Source organism: Lonchura striata, chromosome 9 (assembly GCF_050655825.1).
Source record: "Lonchura striata isolate lonStrDom1 chromosome 9, ASM5065582v1, whole genome shotgun sequence".
In the NCBI taxonomy this organism is placed as follows: domain Eukaryota; kingdom Metazoa; phylum Chordata; class Aves; order Passeriformes; family Estrildidae; genus Lonchura; species Lonchura striata.
The window spans coordinates 30,726,247-30,742,494 of NC_140711.1; the positions used below are offsets into that span (position 1 = coordinate 30,726,247).

At 49.9% G+C, this 16,248-nt stretch overlaps 1 protein-coding gene across 7 annotated transcripts in view; it reads left to right on the forward strand.

Annotated features, from left to right (window-relative positions):
• Positions 1 to 16,248, forward strand: part of PLCH1 (phospholipase C eta 1) — a 57,770-nt gene that overhangs the window by 564 nt on the left and 40,958 nt on the right. For 4 of the 7 annotated variants that reach the window (XM_085588074.1, XM_085588079.1, XM_085588077.1 and 1 more), the window contains exon 2: positions 10,163 to 10,279. In XM_085588074.1, coding sequence (XP_085444200.1) covers positions 10,201 to 10,279 — 79 coding nt within the window. In that variant the 5' untranslated portion in view covers positions 10,163 to 10,200. Of the gene's footprint in view, positions 1 to 6,416; positions 7,411 to 7,434; positions 10,280 to 16,248 lie in introns of those variants that run through there. The other 3 variants (XM_085588075.1, XM_085588081.1, XM_085588076.1) reach the window with 2 other exon arrangements.

Here is a 16,248-nt window from a genome sequence, read left to right on the forward strand (position 1 = left end):
TCGGAGGAAAATCCCGAGCCCCGGAGCAGCGCAGGACAGCGGCCGGCAGTGCCGCCGGGGGGGAGCGCGCCTGGCCCCGCCTGGAAGGTGCTGGGAAGAGTCAAGCCTCTTGCTGGATTGAGTCTTCTCTAAAAAGACCTTATTTCTAATTGCCTACTCCATAAAGCATTAAAAAAAAAAGCACAATGAGTTAGGAATTAAACTCCGACCACGTTTTGTTGTAATTAAGCTACTCTGCGCAATTCTGGGAACTTCAGCTGGCCAAAAAGTGTTTTAGAAGAAGTGTTATTAAATTCCAGGGAGAAAGATAGAAGCCTTATCTGATGGACCAGTCATAGGCTCTTTGTTTAAAGTGTGCTTTTACTCCTGAGTTATAAAACACAATGTTTGCCTGTTTTCAGGGGGCCCTCCTGATTTACTTGTCCTTGGGACTTCTGGCCCACATGTTGCAAAACTTAGGAAATTAAAGAAAAGTTAAGGTATTTGTTTTGAAATGTGAAAGAATAATTGCAGGTAAACTGAAAAGAGAGGCAGGGTTTAACCCTGCAGTTCGACACCTGAGTTAAAGATAATGTGGGATATGGAAAGAAAAACGAGGCTTTTTGGGAGGTGAGAGGCAGCAGAGTGCATGCACACTGTTAAAAAGTCTTTCTGGTTCTTGAAGCATCAGCTCCCTGGAATAAGTCTGAGAGTGCTACTTTTTATAAAGTCTGTTTTGAACTCTGAAGGATGCTCTTTTCCTACATTTAAAAATGCCCGTAGGCTGTTACAGAAAGAAATGCTAAGTTTTATCACTGAAGATGCGGTTTGTGAGAAATGATCCATTCACGGGTGCTTTCTGGTTCTGTGCTACCTATTGTCTATAAAAATGGGGATCAGCTGGTGGGTTGGGATCAAGTGGTGCACAACTCATTATTTTAACAATAGGGGCTCGGCTTGGGAGGTTGCCTAGGGAATTGATTTAATGCTGCTGTCCTTTCAGCCGTTGAGGCGGGTGTCCCGTCATGACTTTGATCAAAATCACCGGTATTTGAGAAGGAGAATAAAATTTTCACTCCATAAAAGCAAAGGAGAGGGTATCACCTATTAACAGCTCCCAGTTTTGCATGAGCTGATCTGTAATTTAAAACACTGTCAAGAAATACCCGTGGCAGTAAAACAGTTTCGTGAGCATCAAAATGTAGAATGAAAATTAGTTGTCTGTTCAAGAATTGGCTTCCCCTTATTTCTGGAAAAGGCTTTAAGCAGTTTGTTTCTGTTGTCTCTACAAAATATAAACGGAACGTTTTCCTTTAATGAAATCTGAATAAGCTGAGTTTTTTCTAAGGTGTCACCCAAGAGCCGATTCAATTAAAATTGATAACGTTGATGGCACAGCCAGGGCACAGTCACATGTGGTAGTGTGATGGTTTGGAGATTTCTTTTGTTTGTTTGCTCTGGGCTTTTTAGTAAGTTTAAACAGCCTGAATGTAAAAAAAAAAACCCAAAAAACGAACGCAAACTCTCCAAATTCAGACAGCAATATCTGTTTCCAGTTTGCTGGACACCTGCTGTAGGAGAGCATTTTCTGCCCGTGCCTTCAGAGGAGGTGAGGCTGTCACACCTCATTGCCCTGGAGCTCCTGGAGGAACTCCTGATGGTGTTTCCAAGCGCTGGGCTGTGTTGCTGGAGGAGCACTTAGATGGAAAGCCTTTTCCTGGTGGCACAGCAGCCGGAGCAGCGGTGGCTCTTGCACCGGAGCGTTGGAGGCACTGGCCAGCAGCCAGAGCCTCCCTGGCAGAGGATTCACTGCTTTGAGCCCTGGCCTGGCTGTGCCAGGCACAAACGAGCCTTTGATTCGCAGCCCACGAGCAGAAGGTGCTTCTGGTGGAGCCCCGCGGGGCTCAGCTGCTGCCAGGCTGGTCCAACGGCCAGCAGGGAGCTGGGTGTTCTTGTGCACTCCTTTTGGTTTGTTTTCCTCCTTTCTTGTTTATTTTAGGAAACTGGAACTGTTTTCTGTAACAAAGGTGGCTTTCTTGCTCCAGTCTCCACGGTCACGGCAGGCACTGTTACTCCAGAGGTCTGAGCTTGCCCTCCCCTCTCCTGGCTTTGGAGCCTCTTGCTGCCCCTCTGGCACTGCAGAAGGATGGTCCAGGTGTGCCTGGGTGGCTGAGAGCGACGTGGAGCTCGGAGCTGAGGGATGGCACAGCAGGCTGGGGGATCCACAGCCAAGGAAGTGTCTGACACTGCAGATGGGCGCTCACAAAGGTCCCAGGGGCAGTGAGGGGCAGGGAGAGGAGGGCAGAGTTTGGAGCAGACGCCTGCTGCAGGGCTGGAAGAAGCGGGCACGGGGTGCTGAGGATGCCACGTGCCCTGGGGGAGGCTCAGTGAACCACTGAAGGATGCAAAACCTCTCCAAGGGCGTTCGGCGTGTGTGCTACAGGTCTTGGCATGAGGTGCCCATGTGGGTCTCTTCAGGCTGAAGTAACTCGAGGTTGCTTGCAGGAAACTTCAAGTGGAGGCAGGCTGTGGTGTGTGCTCTGTTACAGATGTGATTTATTGGAACTGACACGGAATTCCTGTTCCTTTGCACACCGAGTGGGACCCAGCGTGGGGCTGGGATGTGTTGGCTGGGATGGCAGGGGCACACCAGGCAGTGCTGAGCCTCACAAGCTTCTTCTTTGCTTGGTGGTTGTTCCACCCACAGGTGAAAAGAAAAAAAAAAAAAAAAAAAAAGGAAAAATTTTAGCAACTGTGTTAATTGATGTTCAGCACAGAGGATCTCATGGAGTGAAATGCCCACTCCTTGTGGGATCAGACACACACTGGTAAGTGGCCAGGTACACAAGGTGCAGGTTTTCCATGTCCATGCCTCAGACATGGCTCCATCTGCACAAGTCTTTTTCAGGTGTCCTATTTTCGTCCCCACAGTTTATCACATTGGGAGTTGTCTCTGTATATTTTAGATTTTCATTTACAGACAGACTTCTGCATTCATTTGCAGTTTGAAATTGCCTGTGCAGTGAGCCCAAACCTGATTTGCATTGGTGAATGGGTGTACAGAGAGGTGGCAGAGGCAGCAGAAAGGTGTGCAGGGCGCTGCAGGTCTGTGTAAGGAAAACTTGGATGGATTCTCATTCATATTTACCCATCCCATGTCTGGTGGGATGAGTGTTACCCTGAACAGAGGGTGAAGGCAGGTGCCAGCTGAAGCTACGCCTGCTGAACCTTAGAGGCAGCAGCACGCTGCCCTCCTGCAAATAATTCCTTAAAGAGGAGAAAAACAAATTCCATTTAGGCTTCTTGAGGAATGGGGAGCACATGCTAATTCCCTTTCAGGGTCCGTTGCCATGGGGAGTCGGTTCAAATCCTTTCTAATGCCTTCCTCAGCAGCAAGTTGTGCTGACACATGCTTTTCATGGTTCCAGAAGGAACAAAACCTGCATGGGAATGAGCAGCCTGGGAGGAGCAGGGGGTGCTGTGGGCTGGCACAGGTACAGGTGTGCCTTGCACAGGGAGCTCAGCCCCGTGTCCTGCCTGCCTGGGCGGGGAGGGTGCCAGGGGGCCCAGCCTGCTCCTCGTGCTCCTGGAGAGAAAATCCTGGGAATCTGTCCTCCAGCAGGACCCAAACTGGATCTAGCAGCCAGGGCTGGGCTGAGCCTCTGTCTTCATCTGGTGAGAGGTGCAGGATGCATTGAGTGCTCTGCTGGGGGAATAGCCAAAACACCAGATTAAACGCAGTAAAAATTTCTAAAAATCTGCATTTACAGGAAGTCTCATTTGTCGAAGAGCATGCAAGTGCAGTCTCTGCATCCCAAACTCTTTGTGACTTTTCCCCTTTGACATCCCTGAATTCTGAGCTTGCAGGAGCTCCCAGGGAAATCCACAGGATGTGTTTCCTTGCTCTGTTCTGGCTTGCCCCTCCAGACACCTTTGCTGCCAGTGTGGTGCCAGCACAGCTGTTCTGGGCTCTTGGCACATTTGATTAGGGAACTCATCTGTCAGAAAAATAAATCAAGCAAAAATCTCTGCTTTTATTCCTCCAGACCAGTTCCTATAGAAATAAGAAAAGGATCTCATACTGGACAGTTTTGTTTTCTATTGCCAAGCATTGTTGATGTTTTTTCCATGCTGGTAATATTTATGGTTAAATATTTGCTGTTCAAAAGGCAATGTAACTCTGAGGGTATTTTTTAAGCCTTTTGTTTTATACAAGATGCTTTAACTCTTGAAAGTAGCCATACATTAATGACATAATTAATACCATAGATAGGTAAAAGTTTGTTTTGTTAAGTATGAAAATTACATCAATTTGTTGGAAAAAAATGTCCTTTTGTGTCAGCAGTGTGGAACTTCCATCTTGTGTGCATTGCCTATTCTGCCTGGCTCCCATATGTGTAACTTTAGCAATGCAAGATATTTTGAGTGAATGTTGATATTTGATGCTGATTAAAGTGGAGATTTGCACAGATGATGTGTGGAACCCTTACAGCCTAGCTTGTGTGACAATTAAATCTAAATCTGCATGAATTTAGACCAGCTTAAATGCTTAGCAATATTTGGGTGACTGTTAGTGGCTTAGTGGAATAAGAAGCCCAAGACTGCAGATGGGTGAATGCCCCTTGGAATATTGTCATATTAGTGTTTTATAATCTCTTCAGATTTGTGTTTTTTAGGTCTAACTATGGCTTAGCTTCTCATCCAAGAACTTCTTTGGTTTGTGGATACTGTTTCAAAAAATCCAGCCCATGCAGAATCGGTCTCTGAAAGCTTGAGAGTTGTTCTGCCAGAGTTGTCACTGGTTAGAAAGTAAAAACATGGGGAGTTCCTGTTGATGGCTACTGATTAACTAAGAGAGAACCTGCAGGTAATTTAATATGGTCCAGGGAAAGGAAGCTGGTGAGGGATGAAGTTTCCTGGTTGTGTGTTGTGGTGTGAACAGAAGTGCAATGACCTCTCTCCCTCTGGTCAGTCCTGTAATTTCTAATACCAGAGTGACAAAGGGCTGAGCTCTGGGGAGAAGTCCTGGAGAGGTGTCTGTGCTCTGCAGGGTGCTTGCCAAGCTGTGAGTGCTGATGGCACCTTGGGAATGATGCAGAGCTGGATGGGGAACATGTCTTTATTGAGTAAGAAACTGTAGAGAAATCCCAGTGATCCCCTGTGGCAGCCCTTGCTCTGCTCCTGAGGAGAGCAAGTGAATCTCTTGCTTATTCTCAATCTGAAGATAAAGCACTTTGCTAACTCCCTTCTGATAACACTGAAGGTTTGTTGTGAAGCTGAATTGCTCAGGTTTTCAGCACCACTTCAGGATTCTCCAGGGGAAGTTCAAAGTAGTATTTGTCCTTTGGTGTTTATTTTCTGTTTGCAGTGACTGGGAGCTAGCTGCCCACACGAGATGGTGCCATCAGAGATGCTGCATGCCCCCACCACAAAATCCCAGCTGCCACACTAAAGCCCAGCCTTTCTCTCTGGACTCCATTCCTGCTTAGTGCCAGCCAGATGGTCTGGCCTCCCTCCCATACTGAGATCTCTAAAGCTCATCAGAGGGCCATAGCTGGGACAATACAGCATCATTTCCATCACAGCATTATTTCCACCACACACTTGGGGTCACCTTTCTGTGACTCTGGATTGCTCTTCTCGTTTCTTACCTTTTTTAAAATTAATATTATTATTTTGTTATACTTTTCCTTTATGTCAATTGGAGAGCCTAGTATCCCTGAACTATTTTTCATGCTAAAATTTGTCATGAATGGGCACAAGCTTCCAAAATCAGTAGCCTGCTCAATATTCAGTGTTTTCAGGACTTTCCTTTAATTACCAGGAACATGAACTTCATACACCTTTTGTGGCTAAGGAAAGGAATCAGTTTTTTATAAGAAGTCATACTTCCCACGTGTGTTCATTGGGTAAATCTGAACTCTGAAAGTGGAACTGTGGTTTTGCCTGGGGGAAGTGGCAGTGTCCTGCAGGACCTGCCCTGCCTTTAGGAGTGATCCCTGGTCCTGGAGCTGTGGTTTTGTCAGAGAGAAGTGTTAGTGCCCTGCAGGACCTTCCCATCATTCCATCAGGAGTGATCCCTGGCCCTGGAGATGTCATTTTGCCTGGGGGACGTGTCAGTGCCCTGCAGGTCTGCCCTCCAGGAGTGATCCCTGGCCCTGGAGCTGTGGTTTTGTCAGAGGAAAGTGGCAGTGCCCTGCAGGTCTGCCCTCCAGGAGTGATCCCTGGCCCTGGAGCTGTGGTTTTGTCCAAGGGAAGTGTTGGTGCCCTGCAGGTCTGCCCTCCAGGAGTGATCCCTGGCCCTGGAGCTGTGGTTTTGTCAGAGGGAAGTGTTGGTGCCCTGCAGGTCTGCCCTCCAGGAGTGATCCCTGGTGTCTGATGGGGTCACTGCTGTCACCTGTGCCAGTGCCCCGGGCAGCAGCAGGGCAGAGGGCAGGTGAGAAGGGCAGATCAGCAGTCTCAGCCCCTGGACTCGCTCCATGGCTGCTCTGAGAGCTGTCACTGGCTCAAAGCCCTCCCTGGCCATGTGTTATTCCCTCTTCACGCTGGGCACCTGCTCAGTGTCCAGGTTAAGCAGTGCAGATGCAGGTCTGGGTTGTGCTGCTGCTCTCCAAGCAGGTCTGTGCCGAGCCTTTCCACAGCCCGAGCTGAGAAGGTTTCTCTGAGTGTGGCTCAGCCTGCAGCTGCTGCTGCCAGCAGTGTGGTGATTCCCTGGAATGAGGGAATTCCCTGCTTCCCTGCACAGTGCAGGGCTTGTTCTGTGTGAGAGGGGAACTGCAGGACACGGTGAGACGTGGGGGCTCAGATGTTCTTGCTGCTGAGCCTCTTGCCATGAGAAGTGTCTCCCAAGCTGGGCAGGGCATATGCATCCTCTGCTGCAGTCAGAATACCTTACACATTCATTTCCACAGCTTTTAGAAACAAATAACTTCATAAAGCATGTATAGAATGAAACATTGCTTGCGAGGAGTTTACCCACCTTCTGATAACAAAGAAGATCATATTTGTTCATCTCATCTGTCTGTGTCTGCATACGTGAATATGTAAGCTAACTTATTCCTTGCATCAAACTCTGAGCAATATCAACTTACTTCTATTAATAACAAGCAATACCAGTTTACTTCCATTAATAAGTTGAGCAGTGTCAGTTCCCTTCCATGAATAACTCTTGTAAAGTACAGCTCTGTACAATTAATCAAAGCTCTTTGGAAAAGTGCTTCTCACAGAATGCAGTGCTCAAAGCACAAAAATAAGGCAGCTGACAGGTTTGATGGAAATGAATCAGCTAAAACAGCAGATGCAGTTCTCTCAAGGTGCTGTGCTTCTGCACAGCACGAATTGAACACCTTGCTCAGCTTCCAGATTAATTCACTTTATCCAGATACAAAGTAGATGGATCCTGACATGCTGCACTGGCATCTCTGCTCTCAGGTAGTGAAGCACCAATTGTTTTATCTTTTGGAATCAATGTGGCAGGCTCAAGGCTGAACCTGCAGGATTTTGCTTATTGTGAAAGTGATACCCCAAGCTGAGAAATCTGCAGAGTGGAAAAGTGAGGAGTGTTTTCAACTCTCTCTGTATTGGCTGCTTTATCAAGCTGGTCTTGAACTCTGCTTTATATCTGGTCAGGATTTTGGTAACTTTTTGCCAAAATAGTTTTGTTATTATGTAACTACATACTTATGGACACTTTTTACTCTAATAGTTTATTCTACATGTATAAAATAACTGATACAGGTATAGCCTGCATTTTAATCAGTGGTATAGACAGTGGTATATGATGAAAATTTGGGTACAGTTATGTTGCTAAGTGTGTGTTCCTTTGAAACGATGGTATTTGGCCCAAGTGTGGGGTTGTTTGGGATTTTGTTTGCTTTTTGGATTTTTTTTGGTTTTTTTTTTATGCTGTAGGGTAAGGCACGCTCTTGGCAGGTCTCTCCTGGAGCCCTGTAAAGCAAATAACTTTGAGGACTATCCAAGAAGCTGCTGATGTTTCCCGGGAAGGTTTTCCTGTGGGATGTTCGTGTCAGCTGATGCAGCCCCTTGGGGAGTCTGCCTTCCTCGCCGATGTGCCCGGGAGAACCTTTGTCCGAGGGGCCACCGCGGCGAGGGAGAACCCTTTGTGCAAGAACAAAGGAGGATTGTGCCAGAGAGGGAGGGGAGGGGGCTCAGGGGCTCTTGGAGGCACTGCAGGGCTCTACTGACAGCCACATTTCCCTGTAAATCTCCCCTGTGATCCGGGCTCTGTGTGGGAGCTGGGCGGGAGATAAAATCTGCTTTTATTGTGTGCAAATGCTTAGCGGTGAATATTTGATAGGGTTTCCTCGATTAAAACACAATGCCTCTTGGACTTCTGCAGCCTAAAGCAGAAAGCCTGGCAGCAGGCTGGACTGTGGTGCTATTCCCGTGCTTTAAAAGTAACTATCAGCTTGTGCCTTACTCCTGAAGGCAGGGGGGCCTTGGTGCTCGTGGGTGGAGAGGGCGAAAGTGCAGGAAATGTAGAAGATGAAGCCTGGCAGTGGGTATTGCTGCTCGGGCTCCAAAGTTTGGCAAAATGTGCCTTTAGTGTAAACAATACAGGGTCCATACCCCAGACACAGCCCCCAGTGGAGCCTGGGTGATTTTTCAGGGGGAGCAAACCTCAAAGAGCATCTTGGCTCCCACCTGCAGCAGAGCATGCAGAGCATGCAGAGCATGCAGAACATGCAGAAGCAGCCTGCTCCCCTCGGAGCGGGGCAGACCCCCCTGTGCAGCCTCTGGGGCAGAGCAGCACCAGAACTGCCCCGTGGGTCTCCAACCCCTGCAGGTCAGCACCAACACTGACACTGAGGCTGCACGGGAAAAGGGAAAAGTTCTCCAGGTCCTTCTATTCCCTCATCAGCTGGCTGCAGCCCAGGAATTGGTTGTAGCTGAATTGGTCGATCAGGATCAGAGGAGTCCCCTTGGCTGGGATTTCAGATTATTTGTTGTCATTTTCTGTTTTGAATGAAATGGATCTGTGTCCCCCAGCAGAGCTGCAGGCCAAGCCCTTCATGTGCTGTGGTGCTCCATTTGGGGGTGGGTTTGCTACTAATGCCCCTGGCAGTAGTTTCATGAGGAGATTTGGGCGGCAGTGTCCTTACATCCTGCTAGAATTGCTTGGATAAAGATGGTTGGAGTTGTTTGTGCCAAGTGTGGGTGAGCAAGCAGCTGGGTTGACCAGAGTGAAGGTGGGAGGGAGATAAAACGGGAGACCAAAGTGGGCTTGTAACAGGAAGGGGTGTCTGGATTGCTGAAACCAGAACCTGAACTTCATAAAATAGCAAAGGGAGAAGGAGGCTCCAGTGAGAGGATTTGGTGTCAGGACAGGAGATTAAGAATTCCACAGCTTCAAAGAAGTATGAAATGCTTGTGTGTCAGCCTGTAACCGTCAGCGTTAATTTTGGGTGGTTGATGTAACTGCTCCTCAGGCTCAAACTGTCCATGGGCAATTTCACCCCGAGTGCCACAGGGCAATGCCTGCCAAGGGCAAGGGCACAGGGGCCCTGTGTCCTCACAACTGCTCTGGTCTCAAAATCAGGGGGTGGCTACCTTTGAGTCACCTTTTTAATTACTATACCCTTCGCTTGGGGAGTATTTATAGTTCTGTGGTGTTGTCAGATGTGTCTGTAGCCTGTTAAATATGGGACAGCAGCACTGAATGGATTAGATTGATTGTGTCTCCAGGCCCACAGTGGCCTGCAGTGGCTGGGGGGGTGATGGTGACAGGGGTGACAAGGTGCCCGTTGCTCCCTGCAGCACCCTGGGAGCTGCTGGCTGGTGGCACCAGTGCAGCTCAGCTCTGGCTCCATCCTGGTGGTGTGTCCGTGCTCTTTGCCTGGACGTCCGTGGGGATGGGCACGTTTGGAGAGCGAAGAACTGCGTTTGTTGTCATCTTTGGAGAGCGAAGAACTGCGTTTGTTGTCATCTTTGGAGAGCAAAAAACTGCATTTGTTGTCATCTTTGGAGAGCGAAGAACTGTGTTTGTTGTCATCTTTGGAGAGCAAAAAACTGCATTTGTTGTCATCTTTGGAGAGCGAAGAACTGCGTTTGCTGTTCTCTTTGTGTGAAGCTGACGGAACGTTTTGCGTAAAGGGCTCAAATAACCCCAGTGCTTGCAGTAGTTGGGGCATGTTTTGTAAGCCAAGTCCTGTTTCCCTTGCAGGCTCCGAGGTTTGATGGTGAGCGGGAAGCTGGCCCAGGATGAGTTACTGGAGTCTGGACAAGAAGAGCTGCCTGCAGTACTGCCGGCACTTCCTGGCGGACAACGGCGCGTTCCACGGTGAGTCACGGCTATTCGCGTTTCGGCGCTGCCCCGGCCGCTCGGTATCCACGCGCGTGTTTGCGGGGACGCCGCTGCCGGCCCGCGGAGCCCGCGGAGCTGCGGGGCCGGGCCGTGCCCGCTCCGTGCGGGGCCGAGCCCGGCCGTGCCCGCTCCGTGCGGGGCCGAACCCGGCCGTGCCCGCCCCGTGCGGGGCCGAGCCCGGCCGTGCCCGCTCCGTGCGGGGCTCGGGGCGCGCCCGGGGCGTGCGGGACCCCGGGAGCGGCGGCGGCAACGGCGGGACGCGGCGGCGCCGCGCGGGGGCGCTGCGGGACCGCCGGCCCGGTACCGGCTCCGACCGATCCCCCGGTACCGGGTCTGACCGATCCCCCGCTACTGGCTCCGACCGATCCCCCCCAATCCGACCGATCCCCCGGTACCGGGTCTGACCGATCCCCCCCAATCCGACCGATCCCCCGGTACCAGCTCCGACCGATCCCCCGGTACCGGGTCTGACCGATCCCCCGGTACCAGCTCCGACCGATCCCCCGGTACCGGGTCTGACCGATCCCCCGGTACCAGCTCCGACCGATCCCCCGGTACCAGGTCTGACCGATCCCCCGGTACCAGCTCCGACCGATCCCCCCCAATCCGACCGATCCCCCGGTACCGGCTCTGACCGATCCCCCCGGTACCGGCTCCGACTGATCCCCCCGGTACCGGCTCCGACCGATCCCCCGCTACCGGCTCCAACCAATCCCCCGGTACCAGGTCGGACCGATCCCCTGGTACTGGCTCTGACTGATCCCCCGGTACCGGCTCTGACCGATCCCCCGGTACCGGCTCTGACCGATCCCCCGGTACCGGCTCTGACCGATCCCCCCAGTACTGGCTCTGACCGATCCCCCGGTACCAGGTCTGACCGATCCCCCCGGTACCGGCTCCGACCGATCCCCCTGGTACCAGCTCTGACCGATTCCCCCAGTACCGGGTCCGACCGATGACCCCAATCCAACCAATGTCCCCCGATGCTGGGTCCGACCAATTCCCCCCGATCCGACCGATTTCCCCCGGTCCCGTGTCCGGCCGATCCCCCGGGGCTGCCGGGCTGGGTCTGACCGATCCCCCCGGTGCCGCCGATCTCCTCCGGTGTGGCCCGGACTGGGTCCCACCGATCCCCCCTCGGGGCTGCCGGGGCTGGACCTGCCAGCGTCAGACCGTGCTCCGTGTCCCCCAGACCTCCTCCCAACCCCCGGAGCTACCGGGGCTGGATCCGACCCATTGCACCGGGTCCCACCGATATCCCCGTGGCTGGGTCTGACCTGTATTCTTTATTCCCTTTGAGGTCAGTAATTAAAACCCATCACTTTAGAGCAGATTTATGGCACTGTTAGTAACAGCAGCACGGAATGGCTATGAATTAAAGATAGAAATACTCATCTCATTCAAAGCAAAGGTGATTTTTTTCCCTAGAGAACATACAGCTCTATTTTCAGTGTGTTTGTCAGGACTGGAGAGGTTTGCAGCCCACTGTAAAACAAACTATCTGCATTTTTGTCGCTGTGGTTATGTCACCATCGATGAAGTTAATGGCTTAATGGGAGAATTAATCATTTGTCAGTCTGTGAATCTTCCTAATGAAAGCCAGTTCAGAGAGAGCCCCGTTTTTCCCTGTACGGTTCTTTTCCTTGCCCATGAGCACTTCTAATTCTATTTGGGACACCAGAAGAATGTTAATAACTTTTTGTAAGTAAGTCTGACAGTGGTGTTGTCACATTAATTCATGTGTGTGCTGCACTTGGGACTTGCGTTAGAGGGAGAGTGCTGTCATCTCCAGGCAGAACCATTCTGCTTCTCCAATGAAATGAATTTCTTCCTGGGATTGATCAGGCCACTCGTGAGGTCCCACTGGTTTTGGTGGGACCACGTTCCTTCAGAGTCCCTCTGACCCTGTGGAAGGGATGTGCTCACCTAGGTGCCCGAGCACTGTGGCAGTGTTTTTGTTCCCTGTTAATCCCGTTCTCCCCGGGCAGCTCCCTGCTCTGCTGCACCAGTGTGTGCCTGGAACAGCCACAGGGGTGTGTGTCTGCAGCCCTGCCATTCCAGAAAAGTGAGGGAGGAGTCTGTCCGTGCTCTGAGACCTGAGGTGGTGTTTCAGCACAGAGAAGGACCTCTTTACTCTGCTAATGGTGCAAAGGCTGGGTAAGCATCCATCAGCACAGAGCCCAGTAATCCACGAGCAGCTATTGAGGGATGAGCCTGCACAGTGATAATCATCTGCAGCCCAGGGCATAATTAGCAGGAATCCTAGACCAGAAAGATTTCATGGCCTAATTTATCTGTCTTTGATTGATGACCAGACGAGATTAACTATTTCCCCTGACAGAATCCATCAGGGCCTCCCATTTGTCTCCTTTAACCTAAGGAAGACACTGCAGAAGCAGTTCCTTTCCCTCTGGGTGTTTGGAGGGGCTGAATTCCCCGCAGGCAGAGTCAGAGGTGACAGTCCCACAGCATGGTGCAAGGATGGGAGCTTGTCCCAGGGCTGGCATGGTGCTCTGGTGCTCCAGAGAGGCTCCCTGGGCTCCTGCAGGGCTGTGCTGATCATTCAGGCTGCTCACATGAACCCAGTGCAGCCTCACTGGGAGCACTGGGCAGTTCAGTGGCACCAGGGCTGTCTGCAGTGATTGGAATTGAACCTGTGAGCTGGAGCAGCTGCTGCACCTTGGGTGCAGGCCAGGTCAGAAATATCCCACAGGGCCACTTCTAGGTACTCCTATGTTCTTAAAAAGCATAGGAGTACCTTTGGAGGGACTGGAAGTGTCTGCAGAGGTGCACGAGAGGAATTTTGCTGCCCAGCTGTGCTCATCTCTGGTGTTGTCTTCACACCCTTGTGGCACCTGCATTAGTTTAAGCACCTGAGCAGATGGGATTCCATTTGTTCACCTCCTGCTAAGGAGCTCAAATGCAAGAACCCATGGATTGCATTAATAAAAACGCTGGAGCTCTGCGTCTATTTGGAGTGGTTTAATTGTTTTGTGTAAACAACCAAAAATCCAAAAGACCCCTAACGAAGCCCCAAACCAAATCAGACCTCCCCAAAAACACAAAAAGGAAAAGAGGCTCAGCTTGCAGCAGAAGCACCCAGCTGAGCCTGCAGCCCTGCTGCAGTGCAGTGCCCTGTGGGCTGCATTAGTGTGGGATGTCACATCCTTGGACGTGTCCGAGCTTGGAGGGGGCTTGGAGCACCCTGGGATAGTGGAAGGTGCTCCTGCCCATGCAGGGGCTGGAACAAGGGCAGTTTTCAGGTCCCTTCCAACCCAAGGTTCTGTGATCAGGCAAAGGAAGGTGAAATTTTGGGTGTTCAGGAGTGAGATGAAGGTGTTGGTGCCACAAGGCCCAGCCAAATGCAGTTCTGGGCAGCAGAGTTTGAGCTCAGGAGCAGAGAGAAGGGTACAGAGTGGAGATGAGATGAGATGAGTCAGGTTTGTTTAGTTTGGGAAAGCAAAGATTGAGAGGGGATGTGACTGCTGGCTCTGAGTGCATTGCAAAGGGAAAGCTCAGAGAGGAAAAGGCTTATTTGAGCTGATGGGGGGAAGCTGGCACAAGAGCAAAATGAAAGTAGTCCACAAGTATATGGAACAAGCCCAGGAAAAACTAAGGTATTTCGAGTGGGAGATTGACAGGTTTTGGAAAAATTGTCACAGCATTGTATTTGTGCTCTTGCTCTGAAGTTGTAAATGTGATTAGCAGGCAATGTTTGGGAAATAAGGCTGGAAAACTGTCTATCTGTGGTCTCAGTTCAACCCCTGTGTGCAGTGAACTTCAGGGTCAGACAGCAGTGTTCCCATTCCATTCAGGAGATGCTGCTGGACATGGATCAGGCTGGGTTGTAGTGGTGCTTTGCAGCTTGTTAGACAAGAAGGATTGATACACAACTGTGGGGCTTTCCACGGGGCTGTCTTTAAATAATGACTGAGATTCATGTGTGTAATGAAGTGTTTGCATCCACATTGCCTAAGGCTCTCTCATCAGTTTATAATTTTATTAGGAAAAGCTGCTAATGGCTGCATTTGCAGGATATTAAAATTCTTATCTGTTTATGTCTGAAATTTTTGGTTACAGAAGTGGAGGTTGCTGCTGTGCCTTGTGCTCTGGGGAGTCTTATCTGCCCAGAAGCAAAAATGTCAGTTTTCTTCAGCAGCAGCAGCAGCAGCGAGACACAGCAGTGTGTGTGCACACAGAGAATAACAGACCAGAGACAGGGGCTGGGGGTGAGCTGTTTTAGCAGCTTCTGCAGAACAGAGGAGACAAGCAATTAGAATGTTTGGAATAGCCTTGAGGATTTGATGAACCCACTTTCATTTCCTTCTTCTTGCAAGCAGTTCCAAAATACAAAGTACAGCATCCCTCTAGGCTTGGAAGAAGAGATTTTTCTTTTATTTTTACAGGGGTTTTAAGCTGTAAATGTGCATCATGTTTTGTTTGTTTGCTGGCAGTAACAATGCAGGAAAGGCTGTGCTGTCAGAGCAAGCATCCATTTAACTTTGCTGCTAGATGGTTGGGGCTAGAAGTATAAAGGGAAAAAAACCCCAAAGTGTACAGAGCAGCCCTTCCTGTGGCTCCCAGTGCCTCCCAGCCAAAACTGCATCTAGATAATTGCAGTTTTTATCATTGCATCTGATAGTCTTGTTTTTTTAATAAGATTTTTGGAATCAATTTATGCTTGTGACCACCTGTGGGAGTTGACCCCAAAGCTTTGGTGGTTGGTGTGGACCCTGTGGATGGAGGGAAGCAGGCTGGCAGGGATGGAGCAGGTTGTGTTGCCCTGCTGCTCCAGCCTGGGAAGGGAATTGCCTGGAAGGTGTGAGTGCTCTGAGCCTGACAGGGGACACAGGTCCTTAAGTCATGTTGGGTTCTTGCTGGTGACTTTGGCTGCCCAACATCCTGACGAGGAAACCACGGGGAGCCTCTCATTGCTGCAGTGGCCTTAGACTTCTGCGCCCAATGAGAACAGAAAGTGCCTCCTGATGTCCTTTTTTATGCACTCAAATGGTGTGTTTTGGTTATTGGAGCACAAGGGGTTTGGGGGAGCAGTCCTGGAGCTTTGCCAGGCTGCACAAATCCTGCAGGCCTGATGTTTGCTGATGGGCAGTGCTCTGTAATTAGCTCTGCTGGAGCCTCATGCCAGGCTGGGGGCACAGATGCCAGCTGTGGTCTGCAGGATTCAGCCTTTTATCTTCAGAGTCGCTTCAGCTGGGGTTTTGTGATGATGCTGGGAAAGCAGAACGAGTTAGTGCAGGAATTTGTGTTCTGATTTATGTGAAATGTCCACAATCCATTCCTTGAGACGAACAGATGTAAATGGAAATGTGTTTGCAAGGAGAGCATTAAGGAATTAATGTATTGAAGTCCACTTAGATTTAAAAAGGGCCTAAAGTGCCTGAAGAAACTCTCTGCTTTGCTCAAGAACTGTGTCTGTCTCTGCATCTGTTAATGAAAGAAGAGTCTCATGTGGGATCTGCCTCCAGACAATGTTTCAGGCGCTTGTGTTCTAATGCCAAGCATTTTTCCCCTTTCATTTTTGTGTGTTTCTCAGCTTTCCATAGAACCATGTTTTCATTAACGATAAGGGAGTTGATAAAAGCTTTAATCTGATAAAAATGACAAGTTTTCGGTGCAGCTGATACAAGGGTTTATTCATTGCTGGCTGACTTTTCACAAGGAGATTGTCTCACAGTTCAGATCTAAGATTACACTTGGAAGATGATTATGAAGATGTTGTTATCTCCTTATTTTATTATTATTCCCTGTAAGAGGTGTTAGTTCTCTAATCAGCTTTTCTTGCTCTTTAGCAGAATTAGGCTTTGTGCTGGTTTCCAGCTATTTTGACAGTGATAAAGGAAAACCCAATGAGCTAGAAAATGAACTTTCCTCTGATGCTGTAATTTCCAACTGTTAGTTAAATCATTATCCACTTCCCAATAAAT